The following is a 15,161-nucleotide window of genomic DNA, read 5'->3' as shown; positions in this document are numbered from 1 at the left end:
GTTTTTCAAACTTTTTTTCCGGGGACCCATTTTTACCAATCGGCCAACCTTCAGGACCCATGCCGGTCGACCTTCGTGACCCAAACCGGCCGACCTTTGTGACTCACGCCTGCCGACAGTGATGTGGCTCCCTTTCTTTACACCGACTGGCTGCACATTGATGGTGTTAATCCCACCAGGAGCCTGCCTTGGATATTTAATGAGTCCCTGACCCAGGGAAATGGGTCAAGGCGGAAGGGGGTCTGAAGGAATGGATGATAGTCTGACTCTCCTGGAACTCAGACATAAAGATGAGAATTTCTACTCTTTCACGCTGCTTTCTTTGTGTTAAAGGAGGCGGTAACACATGGCTACCCTTGAGCCTGAGCAACTGTGTCCGTTTGATGTACGTGCAAACCAATGAACTTCAACTACATTGTTCCTGGGAAGCATTTTGTGACACCTTGCTGTGTACGTTTTGTACTGTTTGACGTGTTTAAGCTTGACACATTAGTTACAGACCATTAGGCTGCAAGATGTAGCCATAGTTTACTGGGAGAAACATGTAGTTCCAGCTATCACAAATCAAATTAGGGCAAATAACCCTGCCTTTCTTAAAGGTTGGTGATTCACTTAAAATGATAAAATTACAGCCATTTGTGAAATGTAATGACATTGTGAGACATGTAGCTTCCCATAACCTTTGTGTTTTAGCATAAATTTATTTTACCAGGGAGAATTAGCTTCTGCTATCCAGACAAAAGTAAAACATTTTGTTTTAGTATTGTACCATCCAGCAATCGAGCTGGAATACAAATTGAAAGCATTTTGATAGGAAGAAGATCTTGGCTTCTATTAAAGATGGCCAATCTGCTCTTCCAGGTTACTGCCCAGGTAATAAAGATAATCTACTCCAATCAATGGGGACAAAGCAAGTCAGTTGAACATTAAAATTATTCACTGGTTCTTTTTTTTTATATTGTTGACTGCTCGTTTTCCTGTCCTATTTCAATAATGTGGAGATGCCGCCGTTGGACAGGTGAGGAAGGAGCAGTGCTCCGAAAGTTAGTGTTTGAAACAAACATGTTGGACTTTATCCTGGTGTTGTAAGACTTCTTACTATTTCAATAAAACCATTGCCCCATAGTACAGAGGGATGTGAAGGTTAGGTGGGGTTACAGGGACACGGCAGGGGAGTAGGCTAAGGTAGGGTGTTCCTTCAGAGGGTTGGTGCAGACATGATGGGCCGAATGACCTCCTTCAGCACTGTAGGCATTCCATGATTAGCAAGAATACGGAATGGAAAGAAATTAGTATTAGTAAAAAAGTAGGGAAAAAAATGAATCCCTGGGCCTGATGATCTACATCCCAGAGTGTTGAAAGAAGAGGCTGTAGTTTAATGGGTTCATTAATGATAATCTTCCAAAATCCTATGGATTCTGGAAAGATTCCTTTAGATTTGAAGATAGCCAAATGTAATCCCACTATTTAAGGAAGGAGGGTAACAGAAAATGGGAACTATGGATCTGGTAGCCTGACATCTGCAGTAGGGAAAATGCTGGAATCTATTATAAAGGATGTGATTCCTGGACACTTCGAAACAAATAATAGGATTGGGCAGAGTTAACATGCATTTATGAAGAAGAAATATATTTGCCAACTTGGTACGACTTTTTGAGGGTGTAAATAGGATTTCAATACCATGCAGAAGGTCAATAAGCAAAATTAGAGCACATGTGATTGGTGAATATACTGTCATGGGTTGTGAATTGGTTAATGGACAGAAAACCGAGATTAGGAATAAAGGGGTCACTCTCAAATTGGCAGGCTTTGATTAATGGGGTACAGCGAGAATTAGAGTTTAGGCCCAGCTATTCACAAACTATATTAATGCTATGGATGCATTGACAAAGGCTTTCACAAAGTCAAGTTGATTCAAGAGCCCATTAAAATTGCTGGGCGTGTCCTAAGTGTAGGATTCCTGACCCCAATCCTAATGTCTAATGTCCGGCTGGAGTGCCTTTAAAGGGTATGAGTCTGGTACCTTTCAAAAGCACACTTCTGGCACTCCCAACTTGGCCCATTCCATTGCGGAACTAGGCATGTCCTACTCCTTCACAATTTTCACGGAGTTGGGCCGTTTTACAAAAAATGTGTTTCATGGCCACTTAGAGTGGTATAAACCCAAACCTTAAAAAGTAAGTTTAAAAATGTCCTCCTCATGCTCCCATTTCCCTTATTGTCCCAATTCCCAGCTCTGCACTTCCACCCACTTCCATGTTCTCTCATACCCCATGACAAGATCTGCCCTTCCACCCATATCCAATGTCCCTTCATGCCCACTATAATGGGCTCTATACTTCCACCCACCCTGATGTCCCCTCATATCTCATATCCCTTCTGCCAAGCTCCGCCTTTTCATCCACCCTCGATGTCCCCTTACTCTCCCTATGATGAGCTCTGCCCTTCCATACACCCCCTAAGGTCCCTCATGTTCCTCTAACCACCCCCTTTGCCATCTCATGCCCCCATGCAAAGTCTTGGCACTTCCATGTTTATTGACCCACCTTACACTTTCTAGAACCAATAAACATCATGGTGCACAAGGGAGATGTGTGAGTCTTTGAAAAAAAGTAATTCATTGATAACCTTCTCCTATGCTTGAAAAATGTCTGGACTGTACATTATTTAAAGTGTTAATCATCCAGCCTCTTTGAAGTTGCAAAAACCACAAACTCTTGAAACCACTTAACTTGTGCCCACAAACATTGTGACATTGACAGCAGAGTTCAGAGAGCCGAAGCTGTCACTCAAACAGTGTTTCTTCTGAGGTGCAGATGTTTTCTCAATGTCTGGAATCCCAGACAGAAATACGTAATGAGGCTGTGGACTATGGAGGCTCATTCGTTGAGTATATTCAGGACGGCGATTCATAGATTTCTACATATTAAAGATAACCTGAGATATGGGGGATAAGTACAAGAAAATGACATTAAGGTAGAAGACCAACCATGATCTAGTCACTAGTGGATTGGCGGAACAGGCTTGAGAAACCAAATGACCTATAACGGCTCCTATTTCTTATCTACCCTGTTCGAAGAAAGGAGTGCAGGCTGTACTTCTACCTATGCAAACACATTTCTGCTTCAGAACTTTTTCCATTGGTTGGGCAAGCCTAGGGACAAGTGCATTTAGCCTTTAAATCAGGACCATTCAGAAGAAAATTCAGGAAACACATCTTCATGCAAATTGTAGTAAATGTGTGGAACACTCTCCCAACAAATAGTAGATGCTAGCAAAGTGAGTAAATTTAAATATGAGATGGACACATTTTGCTTGCCAGAGGTATAAAAGGAGCCAAAGGAGATGGATGGAATTAAGATACAGATCAGCCACAACTTCACTGAATGATGGAATACCCTCAAGGTGGTGAATGGCCTGCCGCTTTTGCTGCTCCAGTTGTTACTCCTAATGCTATGTTTCATTCAATATCTCAAAATGTGGAGACGGACATTGTGACCGAGCAGTGGTCTTGTACTATACACTATGCATCTTGTTTTTGTTTACAGTGACATTACATTGATAAAACCTTGTAATAAATTTTGTTGACTTTTTATTATTGAGATGATGTATTTTATGTAATCCAAATAGATCATGCATCATTTATTCAGTAATTTAGTGTTCAGATTACGAACTGAAATTTATTTGTTGATGTCTGTTACAAAGTACACTATAACAATGCTTTGTGTAGTTAACAATTAGCAATTATATTAGTAACAATGTTTTCTGACTGTGCTAACGGGAGAGTCACATATCAGAAATATGAACGTACATTGGACATGGTTTCCACTTTTTAATTAAACAAAGAGGCTATGGAGCTGAATATTCATGAGCTACAAGAATTGCTCCAAAGTTGGATTTATCATTGCAATCGTTTAATAACTAGCATTGTTGTGACACACTTTGATTATTCTTTATGCTCTTCAGTTCAGATGATCTTGCGTAATCGTGATTTTCAAAACATCCTGTGGTGACAGCCTTGCAACTATGGCCAAATCCGCTTGTTCTAACTTCTGGAAGGCAAATGCCCAAAGGAACTGGTGCATGAAATATTGCTTTAGTACTCCACTGCAACAGAAATAACATACTAGTAAAATATGTTGCATTATATATTTAAGAGGTCTAGCGACATGTATATGATAAAGAGGATATCAGAAGCACGACATTGTTTATTATGCAACAATAGTAATCATTTTAGTGAATTGTGCTGATTTTCTAAATCTTTGCATCAGGTTAAATAATTTTTGTTCATAAGTCTTCGTTGCTCCAGCTAATTGTTATGCAAATTATGCACTGCAAATCTGACAAACTTGGGTGTTGTTTAATGTGCATTTTAAATATGTTCTATTTTGTATTCCAGACAGTGAGGTTTCTAATTCATATGTTTATGCTCATCAGAAATGCAGGAAAAGGAGCAGAAACAAACTTCTTTTGTAAATCTCTGAATGTGGTCTGATCTTAACTATCTATACACCTGTAATGGGTTCCTTTTCTTCACCCCTCATGTAAATCTTGGTGTCTTTTTTTTTCTCTAGGTCAAGAACGATTTGGGAACATGACAAGAGTGTATTACAGAGAGGCCTTTGGAGCATTTATTGTCTTCGATGTTACACGAGCTGCAACATTTGAGGCGGTGTCCAAATGGAAAGATGACTTAGACTCAAAATTGACTCTACCAAATGGCAAACCTGTCTCAGTTGTCCTACTGGCAAACAAATGTGATCAAGGGAGCGAGTTTTTAGCTGCCAATCCTGGAAAAATGGAAAAGTTCTGCAAGGATCATGGATTTGTCAGCTGCTTCGAAACTTCAGCAAAGGTAAAACTAATTCTCAGCCTGCCAGATCGTGGTTGTGACAAATGAAGAAAATGATATGTCTAACAAAGCGCGTGGAAATGCAAAGCCACAATCTTCAGACCAACCTTATTATTCATTAACCTAACAGTGTTGAAAAATGAAATGAAATGAAAATCGTTTATTGTCACAAGTAGGCTTCAAATGACGTTACTGTGAAAAGCCCCTAGTCGCCACATTCCGGCGCCTGTTCGGGGAGGCTGTTACGGGAATTGAACCGTGCTGCTGGCCTGCCTTGGTCTACTTTCAAAGCCAGCGATTTAGCCCTGTGCTAAACATCCCCTATTCAAAGGAGAATTGTACTTACCCAAATTGCTCCATGATTCTAAATGATATCGGTGGTGATGGTGGAATGCAGAAATGGTGAAAGAAGGAAAATGGAAATATACTTCTACTTCCCTCTGATGTGGGCCTCAGCTGGGAAGAGATTTTAGGGAAGACTAGAGCTGAATGGTAGGACAAGGTAGGGGAGATCTAGAATGAAGTTGTGACTTTGGGAATGCAATTATGGTAGAGGTGGCCACAATATTAAAGCAGGCGTAAATCCAATTGGCAGACCTTCGATCAATAGACAACAGAAATGAGGCAGGTGGGTTAACAAATACTCCCCATTGATTTCACTGGAGCAGAGTCGCCTTATATCAGAACAAAGGGAATTTTTCTGCAAGATGCCCGATCCAAAACGCTTCTCAGCCATACTGGCAAGCATGGAACACTGACAAAGGGACAGCGAAGAAGTCCCGGTAAATGAGCAGAATGTTTGTCCTCGTACCACAGCATTACGTCACAGTTCAGGAGCATAGTTCCCAAATAACTCAGCATTCAACAGTCTATTTTGACAGAAATAATTAGTAAACAATTCAAAAATACAGGAGTAAGGCAGAAATTATAAACGATTGAGTTAAACAAATTGAGGATGGCTTTCATGTTTCAGGAAATGAAACACTGACTGCATTTAAGCAGGTTTTAACCATTGTATGAGATTCCATGGGGAGATTGCTGCAGTACTGTTTGTTAAAGCAACAATGGCAAAGAGAGTCAAAAGCAAACAGCAGTGGATGGCAAGCAGACCTGTCTCCCTGATGGTCACATTTGCAGATTTTTGAGAGCACACTTGTGTAAATTTCATTCCCACCATTGATGGAGTCAGACACATGCCTGCTTATCTCCTGATGTATACAATAGGTTTAATTTCAAATGCCATTTAATGCCACTGGAAACAGTTATCTCCCAAGCGTTTGTTTAAATTTAAACCAGGCAAGTCAACTCTAATTGGTCAAGGTGTTGCCATGGGGAATGCACCAGCGAACAGTTGTCCTCTAAAGCTTTTGTTTAGTTGAAAAAGACACAATGTCTGGGCATGCTCTTTCTGTAAGCAAAGGGCGTAGCTCTCTTTGTGAATATACGTAGATGCTAGCAAGCACAATCGAGCTATACTGCGAGCCCAACTGATACTAAGTGAGTTGTTTTTCTTAGCACAATCAGGATTGTTTAGTGAGTGTCCAACATTAGCTGTGATTCCATGCAAGGTGGTGCATAGGATGGATTTTACAGAGAGCAAAGGCAGCAGTCAGGTTTAATGGTGTATCCATGCTGGGTGAGTCAGAGCAACAGGGACATACTTTTCCGAGAATTGTGAGGAAGAAACCTACAACTTTTACGAAGAATGAGTGGTTGGTGTTGGCTGAGGAGGTGAGTAGCAGGAGCATTGTCTCCCATTATTTGATGTAATCCAAGAATTGGTTTAATCCTGATCGGGAAAGTTTTTTTGATTCACTACATCTAATGCATGCTTTACTTGTCCAGCAAAGCATTCTCTATCACATCAGCTCTCACACACACTCAACTTTTAAACAGCACCCAGGCGTAACTTTCAATACACTTCAGCGCTTCCCTATTTATCGACTTACCATTGCTGTTCATCCCAATTCTCATACTTTATTAATTCTTTCATGGGATTTTGGAGTTTGCACATTCTCCCGTGCCTGCGTGGGTCTCACCCCAAAAATGTGCAAGGCAAGTGAATTGGTCATGCTAAATTGCCCCTTAGTTGGAAAAGAAAAGAACTTCAAAGCTTAAAAAAATATATTTCATGGGATTTAGGCACCTTTGGCAAAGCCAGCATCTAATAATAATAATAATAAGAGCATTATTAATTAGCAGCTGATATCAGCAATAATAAATCCAAGAGCATCTCTTGCCCACTCTTAATTTCCCATGAACTGGGTGGCTTACTCGAGCTTTTCAGAGGCTCAGGGGGTGATTAATCTACTTGCCTCGCCAAATTGCCGTGGGTTTGGAGTTACATGTGGGCCAGGCAAAGTAAGGATGGCAGATTTCCTTCCCTAAAGGACATTATGAAACAGATGGGTTATTACTACTCAATGATACTTGTCATGATTGCGAGCCTAGCTTTACATTCCAGATTTATTAATTTAAGTTAAATTCCACCAGCTGCTGTGGTGGAATTTGAACCCATGGCCTGCGAGCATTCACCTGGGCCTCTGGATTATGAGTCCAGTTACATTATCACTGCACTACTATCTCCCCTTGTGATGTATCTTTCTCACAGTCATCATCACTCTATGCACTGCATCAATCCGGTGAATATTCACCTCACTCTCAGGTTAGTTTTTTCACCCTTTGCAGGAGAAGAAAGACCAAAGCACAAGGGGGCGAGGGGAAGGACTGGAGGTGGTTGGCAAGAAAAAAATCCAGATCCAAGGTGCAGAGGAAGAGGCAATGAGTTAAGTAGCTCAACTGCATTCCTCTCATCAGAGATAGCTGGTGAGAAAATACCAAATACATCTGACACACATTCTGACTTTATTTTGTTAATGGCTGAACTACAAGAAGACTGAGTATGTCAAGATTGCTTTATGCTGACTTCCGCTTGTGACCATGGAGTGATTGGTCACATAAAGGGCTGTTCCTGTTCAAAGTTACAGAAAAGGGCTCTTTTTACCCAGATCTGGGTGGAATTTCAATTAAAAGGCGTAGGTGAATGTTAGAGGAGTAGTTTACCCCTGGAATGGTATGTTTTCTGATCACTGGACCCGGCAGAAGGCAGTGAGAGGTTTGGCTGGAAAGGTGAAAGAGTCTTGTGCTTCACAGACAGTCTCTTCCAGCATGCAGGTGCGGGAGGGGCAAGCTGTAAGGCCCCAGATACAGGAACTGATGACTTTTATCAAGGAGGAATTCCATAAACAGAGGAAGGAAATGCATGAGGATCATGCAAAGGCCATTGCAGAAGCTGTGGCACCCCTGAAGAGTACCTTGGAGCAGATGGAGAGGTGTTTGGAGGTGCAGGGGTCACAGATTCGGGAGATTGAAGGAGTGATCTCAGACCACAGCGATCGTGTGGTGGCTCTGGAGGCGGAGGTGGGGGTCCTAGGAGACCTTATAAAACGCTGAGGGCAAAGGTTCAGGAGCATGAGAATACCTCGGGAAGACAGAACCTGCGAATAGTGGGCCTGCCTGAAGGAGTGGAAGGTGTGAGTACCACGAGGTACGTCTCGAGGACGCTGGTGGGTCTGGTGGCAGGAGGGGTGCTGGATAAGGCACCTGAGGTGGACCCAGCAGGTCTCTGAGGCAAAAGCCTAGAGCTGGGGAGTGATCGTGAGACTCCATAAATTTGTGGAGAAAGAGAAAATTCTACGGTGGGCCAGGGAGAAGCGTAGCTGCGACTGGGAGGGAAATACCGTCCGGATTCATCAGGACATCAGAGCCGAGTTGGCAAAGTGGCGGGCAGGTTTCAACAAGGCCAAGGCGGTGCTGTACCGGTGGCAGATCAGGTTTGGGGTGCTCTACCCGGCGAAATTATGGGTGACGTTCGGAGGCTGGGAGTATTATTTCGGGACCCCAGAAGGGGCCGAAGACTTCATTAAGGAGCATAAACTGGGGAAGAACTGAGTGGGAAATACTTGGGAACTGGGGTGCTGGCAATAAGTAATGGTCGGGAGCATGTTTGACGTGGGTGTAGAGATGGGGTAATTTTTACCTTTTTTTGTGTGGAGTGGTTTCTGTTCAATGTTGAGATTGTAAGGAGTTGTAGGGGTGAAAAGTTTATGTGGGGATGGATGTTCACATCCCCCTCCTGTTTTATGGGACTGCATGTGTTTAACATCTGTTTGTTTGCTTTGAGAAGTCCTTGCTTGGGTGGAGGAGGGTAAGGCCAGCAGGAGGCCTTCTTCTTTGAGCTGAGGAGTGGAGGGGGGGGGGGGGGGGGGGTTCATTAGGATGTGCCTTTGGGCAGGGGCAGCCAACAGGTTATGCTGGTGAACGGAAGTGAGGTGGTGGGGGAGAAGGCCAAGAGTGGTGGCTGGGGGGAGGCAGGGAAAGGGGAAGTGGGTGGGGGGGGTGAAGAAGGGGAAGGGGAAAAGCGGGGGTGGGGGGGGGTTTCTGCGACGCGGCAAGTGGTGAGAGATGAGATGGTCAAGGGCGAAGAAAGGGACCATCTGGGATGGCCTAGTGGAATTAAAGGGGCAGGAGTTAAGTGGGGAAGATGTCGAATGGTAGAGGGGATTGGAGGCGCAAGTCTCCGGTAAGGTTGGTAACATGGGACGTCCGGGGACTGAATGGGCCGGTTAAAAGGTCGCTGGGTGTTCGCGCACCTCAGGAGCTTGAAACTGGGTGTTGTCTCTTTGCAGGAGACACATCTGCATGTGAAGGACCAGGTTAGGTTAAGGAAGGGGTGGGTCGGGGTTTGATTTGAAATCGAGGGGTGTGGCAATTTCAATGAGCAAAAGAATGGGATTTGTGAGTATGAAGGAGGTGAGGGATCCAGGTGGGAGATATGTTATTGTGGGTGGGGTATTGGAAGGGGCACCGGTAGTGTTGGTAAAGGTGTATGCCCCAAATTGGGATGATGTGGGTTTTATGAGGGGGTTTCTGGCAGCAATCCCGAATTTGGCCACGTTCCAGTTGATAATGGGAGGATATTTTAACTGTATCCTGGAGCCGAGGGTGGATAGATCGAGCCCCAGGTCGATGGGTAGGGTACAAATGACGAGGGAGCCGGGGGGGGGGGGGGGGGGGTTTATGGAGAGGATGGGTATGGTGGATCCATGGTGCTTTCAGAACCCAGGGGGAAGGGAGTATTCCTTCTTTTCACACACCGATAAGGTGTATTTGAGGATTGATTACTTTGTAGTGAGTCGGGAGATTTTGGTTGGGGTGGAGGGGGCAGAGTATGCGGGGATAGTTATCTCGGACCATGCACCCCACTGATTGGAGATTCGGTTCAGTACGGGATGAAAGCAGAGGCCGGGGTGGAGGTTTGACTCGGGGTTGTTGGCGGATGGAGGTTTTTGTGATAAGGTGTGGTTGGAGATTAGGGATTATGTGGAGTTCAATCAGAATGGGGAGGTGGCGGCGGGCATTTTCTGGGAAGCACTGAAGTCAGTGGTCCGGGAAGAAATTATCTCATTTACGGTTCGTGCGAATAAGGAAAGGAGGGTGGAACATGACCGTCTAGTGAATGAGATAGTGGAGGTGGACAGGGAATATTCGAGGGTGCCCACCGTGGAGGGATTGACGAGGAGGAAAAAGTTGCAGGGGCAATGTGATAGGCTGACAACGGGGAGGGCGGTAGGGCAATTGAGTAGGGCAAGAGGGGTGCAATATGAGTATGGGAAGAAGGCGAGCCATATGCTGGTGCACCAGCTGCAGAGGCAGGCTGCATCCAGGGAAATATTGAAGATCCGGACTGGTGGTCGGGATGTGGTGTCAGAGTCAGGGAAGATAAATGAGGCATTTAGAGAGTATTACCAGGGACTTTATGAGGCAGACCCAGGAGTTGAGGAGGGGGACATGGGGTGGTTTCTGGACGAGCTGGAATTTCCCCAGATGGAGGAAGCAAAGAGGCAGGCATTGGAGGAAACGCTGGGGCTGAGGGAGGTGCTGGATAGTATCAGGGGTATGAAGTTGGGGAAGGCTCCTGAGCTGGATGCGTAGCCGGCATAATTTTATAAGGAATTTGCTGCAGACCTGGCTCCACATCTGTTGGGGGCGTTTAATGAAGCACTGGAGAAGGGGGAGTTGCCGGAGACGATGAAGCAGGCAGTAATCACACTAATTCCGAAAAGGGGAAGGGCTCGGTGGAATGTGGGTCGTATAGACCCATATCATTATTGAACACGGAAAGTATTGGCTCAGTTGTCGGCGGGAGGATGAAGGATTGTGTCCCGGGGGTGGTTGCAGAAGATCAAACAGCCTTCGTGAAGGGCAGGTAACTTGCAAGTAATATAAGACGGCTGTTGAATGTGGGGATGAATCCGTCGAGAGCTGTGGTATCGGAGGTGGTGGTGTCCATGGACACGGAGAAAGCATTTGATTGGGTGGAGTGGCGATACTTGTTCGAAATTTTGGGAAGGTTTGGGTTTGGGCCGAGATTTGTGGCATGGGTGCAATTGCTGTATGTGGTGCCAAGAGCGAGGGTGAGGACGAATGATATAAGCTCACAAACTTTTGACTTACACAGGGGTACGAGTCAAGGGTGCCCGCTGTAGCCGCTGCTGTTTGCGCTGGCCATAGAGCCATTGGCGATGGTTCTCAGGGGGCCAGCAGAGTGGCAGGGGATAATGAGGGGACAGAGGGAGCACCGGGTGTCATTCTATGCCGATGACCTCTTGCTGTAAGTTTCGGATCCGTTGGAGAGTATGGGAAGGGTTATGGGCCTTTTGGGGAGGTTTGGAGGGTTCTCGGGATACAAGCTGAATGTCGGGAAAAGCGAGGTATTCCCAGTGAATGAGCTGGCACAGCGGGCTAATTTAGGGGGGGATGCTATTTACGGTAGCGAGGGATAGGTTTAGGTATTTGGGGATTCAGGTAGCGAGGGAATGGACGGGGCTCCATAAGTGGAACTTAACGAAGCTCGTGGAGGAGGCTAGGGAGGATCTTAGGAGGTGGGATACACTGCACTTAACGTTGGCGGGGAGGGTCCAAGTGGTGAAAATGAATATTCTGCTGCGGTTCTTGTTTATCTTTCAGGCTCTCCCGATCTTTATGCCAAAGGCATTTTTTGGAAAGTGGACACAATCATCTCTGACTTTGTATGGGCAGGGAAGGTGCCAAGGGTGGGGGGGACCCTGCTACAGAGGCAGAGGCAGCAGGGGGGGTTGGCGCTGCCAAACTTGCTTCATTATTATTGGGTGGTGAATGTGGACAAGGTGCGGTGGTGGTGGGAAGGAGAAGGGGTAGAGTGGGTTAGGATGGAGGAGGAATCTTGTCAGGTGTCTAGTTTGAGGGCTATGGTGACGGCAGCATTGCCAATGGCTCCAAGTCGGTATTCAGAGAGCCCAGTGGTGCAGTCCACGGTAAAGATATGGAATCAGCTGAGGAGGCATTTTGGGGTGCTAGAATCATGAGTTTGAGCCGGGGGGGATGGATAGTGTATACAGGAGGTGGAGGGAAGTGGGGCTGGGGTCAAGATGAGGGATTTGTATTTGGAGGAAGGGTTCACCTGTCTGGAGGAGCTAAGTGAGATGGTAGAGCTGCTGAGGGGTAGTGAGTTCAGGTAGCTACAGGTTAGGGACCTTGCACGAAAGGATGAAAGGGGTTCCCTAGATTGCCGGGATACACCCTGCTGGAGCGACTGCTGCTTCCAGATGTGGAAGGGGAGGGAAGAATTGGGGATATATATAAGTGGCTGGGGGAGCAGGGAGGCGAGCGGGTGGTGAAGATCAAGGAGAAATGGGAATCGGAGTTGGGAATGGAGATCAATTGGGGAGTATGGAGTGAGGCACTGCAAAGGGTAAACAGGACCTCCTGTTGTGCCATGATGAGCCTGATACAGTTTAAGGTGTTGCACAGGGTGCATATGACTCGGGCGAGAATGAGTGGGTTCTTTCAGGGGGTAGCAGATGAGTGTTAGACGTGTGGGTGGGGCCAGCAAATCATGCGCACATGTTTTGGGGTTGTGAAAAATTGGGAAGATTCTGGGTGGGAGTGTTCGCAGTCTTAGCCAGAAAAGTGGAGGAGGGAGTGGACCAGGACCCTTTGGTGGCGATATTTGGGGTTTCAGAGAAGCCAGAGCTCATGGAGAGGAGGAAGGCTGATGTCTTGGCCTTCGCCTCTCTGATTGCACGGTGACAAATTTTGCTGGAGTGGGGGGTGAAAAAGAAGAAAAATCTGTACAAACTGTATAGTTGGTTGTTGGGAAGAATGTTTCCTGGGGTGTTTATTTGCTGTAACCTACTTTGATACAAGTTTGAATAGAATGCATTTTTTAAAAAAGGATTGCTTTATGCTGTTATTAAGTTGTGTCCCATTCATTTGTCCTCCAGGATTTTCATATAGAATCAAAACCATTTGGCCCATCGAGCCTACGCCAACCCTCTGAATGAGCACTGTACCTCGGCCCACTCCCCCGCTCTAACCCCGTAACTCTGGAGACTAAGAGGCAATTTAGCATAGCCAATCCAGCTAACCTGCACATCTTTGGACTGTGCGAGGAAACCGGAGCACCCGGAGGAAACCCAAGCAGACACTCGGAGAATATGCAGACTCCACACAGACTGTGACTCAAAGCCCGACTTGAACCTGGGCCCCTAGTGCCGTGAGGCAGCAGTGGCTAACCACTGTGCAACCATGCCACCCCATATACAGCAAGTGTAACTGGTGATGCATGAGGATGATTCCTCATGTGACTTCATTCCTCTTGTGTGGGCACTATTCACAAGGCATACATTCATGCACTAGTGCAAATATTCACACATCGGTGGGCCCAGTTGGATAGTTAATTGGATTTTCACCTGATTAATTCATGTCTCCCAAGTGAGCACAAGCAGACACTGATGGTGGGGAACGCAATGGAGACACAATGTCATGGGAGAAATACTCTCCAAGGTCTGATCAGCAGGAAACAGATACTAAACGCCAAGGGTTGTTAGTGAGAAGGGGAATGCAAAGAGTACATCAGCAACCTAGCAAGATACTGACACATGTGCCACGCATGCTCACCACAATAGTGGAAAGGATGGAGGAGTCCCATCCATCTCTATTGGATTGGTGGCATAGGTAATTGTGAGGATGTCTGCAAAGGAGAGAACAGCTTCAGGAAAAACTCTGGAATGAGTCTATGAAGGTCATCCTCATGGTCATGCACACTTTGAATGCTAATATGTCTGACACCTTAAGTCGGATAACATATACCTTAACTAGACCTTTAAACAATCACTGACCTTTACCAAGCATTTCTGAAGTAGATCAGTCGGAGTGATGTGCCACATCCCAGGATGGAGATGATAGCAAAAGGAATCACGGAAGCATAAACTCCACTCAATGGAGTCCCACTTTTCACCCATTGTGCCAGCATCACCTTTCCCAAACAAACAATAGCTGAAAGCTGAATTTTCCTGTGCAGGTGGAGCAGTCTTTGGTGGGATTCTTATTGCTTCCAAAACCCACAGGGTATCGGCCAAAAGCATCTCAGCAGTCAGGGTGGTGATCTAAGCATCCTGTCTGTACTTCCACTCAAACTACCTGTTGCATATTATTTAGAAATGATCGGAAATGTGAATTATAGCTATTGAAATTCACTAAATGGATACAGATGGGTGTTTGACAAATAGCAAGTTGTTAGGTGTCTTTTTCTTTTGATGATGCATCATTTATTGCTTATCACCAATTTTTCATTATTATGTTTCATGGTGAATATCAGTACAGGACATGGCCCATTGGGCACATGAGCATTGGATGAATGCGTAGTTGAAGGACTGTTCAATGCAAAGAGGAGTGAGAGAGGGGCTTGGAGTGAGTGCAGGCCAGAGAATTTCACTAATGAGATTCTCCTGTGTGATGTGTGAGTCATCTGTTGTTTGGGCATCCCTGACGTCCATGTACAATCCTCTCTGCTGTGCAATGGTGTGCAGAACAAACCACACCACGATTATTCTGGAGACTCCCTCTGACACGTACTGAACAGTGTGTACATATCTTCAATATTTCAATTGTTTGCTCGCTGACAGACCTGGTGGTCATGTGGCTCCCCTTTGTAATTCTCCTGCTGCTCATTGGAGAATTCTTCAAAAGTGTCATGATTGAAATTTAAAGGGGCTATCCCTTGTCTCCTCTGAGCCAGCTGTTAGGGCTGCTTCCTGTTGTAAAAACAACCGGAATTGTGGACTGCTGTAATGCAAAAGCATCACGACAGCTCCCAGGGAATCTGATGTACACCTGCATGAACTGCTCTTGTGGTTACACATCAATTTTGTATTGATGGAATAAGCTCCCTTGTGGTTGACTGAAATGTCCTAGTTGCTGTGGTGAT

At 45.5% G+C, this 15,161-nt stretch overlaps 1 protein-coding gene across 1 annotated transcript in view; it reads left to right on the top strand.

Moving 5' to 3' along the window:
* Positions 1-15,161, top strand: part of LOC119977384 (ras-related protein Rab-38-like) — a 75,317-nt gene that overhangs the window by 40,660 nt on the left and 19,496 nt on the right. Inside the window, exon 2 of the mRNA XM_038818232.1 lies at positions 4,575-4,855. Coding sequence (XP_038674160.1) covers positions 4,575-4,855 — 281 coding nt within the window. The remainder of the gene's footprint in view (positions 1-4,574; positions 4,856-15,161) is intronic.

This window comes from Scyliorhinus canicula, chromosome 14 (genome assembly GCF_902713615.1).
Source record: "Scyliorhinus canicula chromosome 14, sScyCan1.1, whole genome shotgun sequence".
Lineage (NCBI taxonomy): Eukaryota > Metazoa > Chordata > Chondrichthyes > Carcharhiniformes > Scyliorhinidae > Scyliorhinus > Scyliorhinus canicula.
This window is presented reverse-complemented; position numbering and strand designations above follow the sequence as displayed.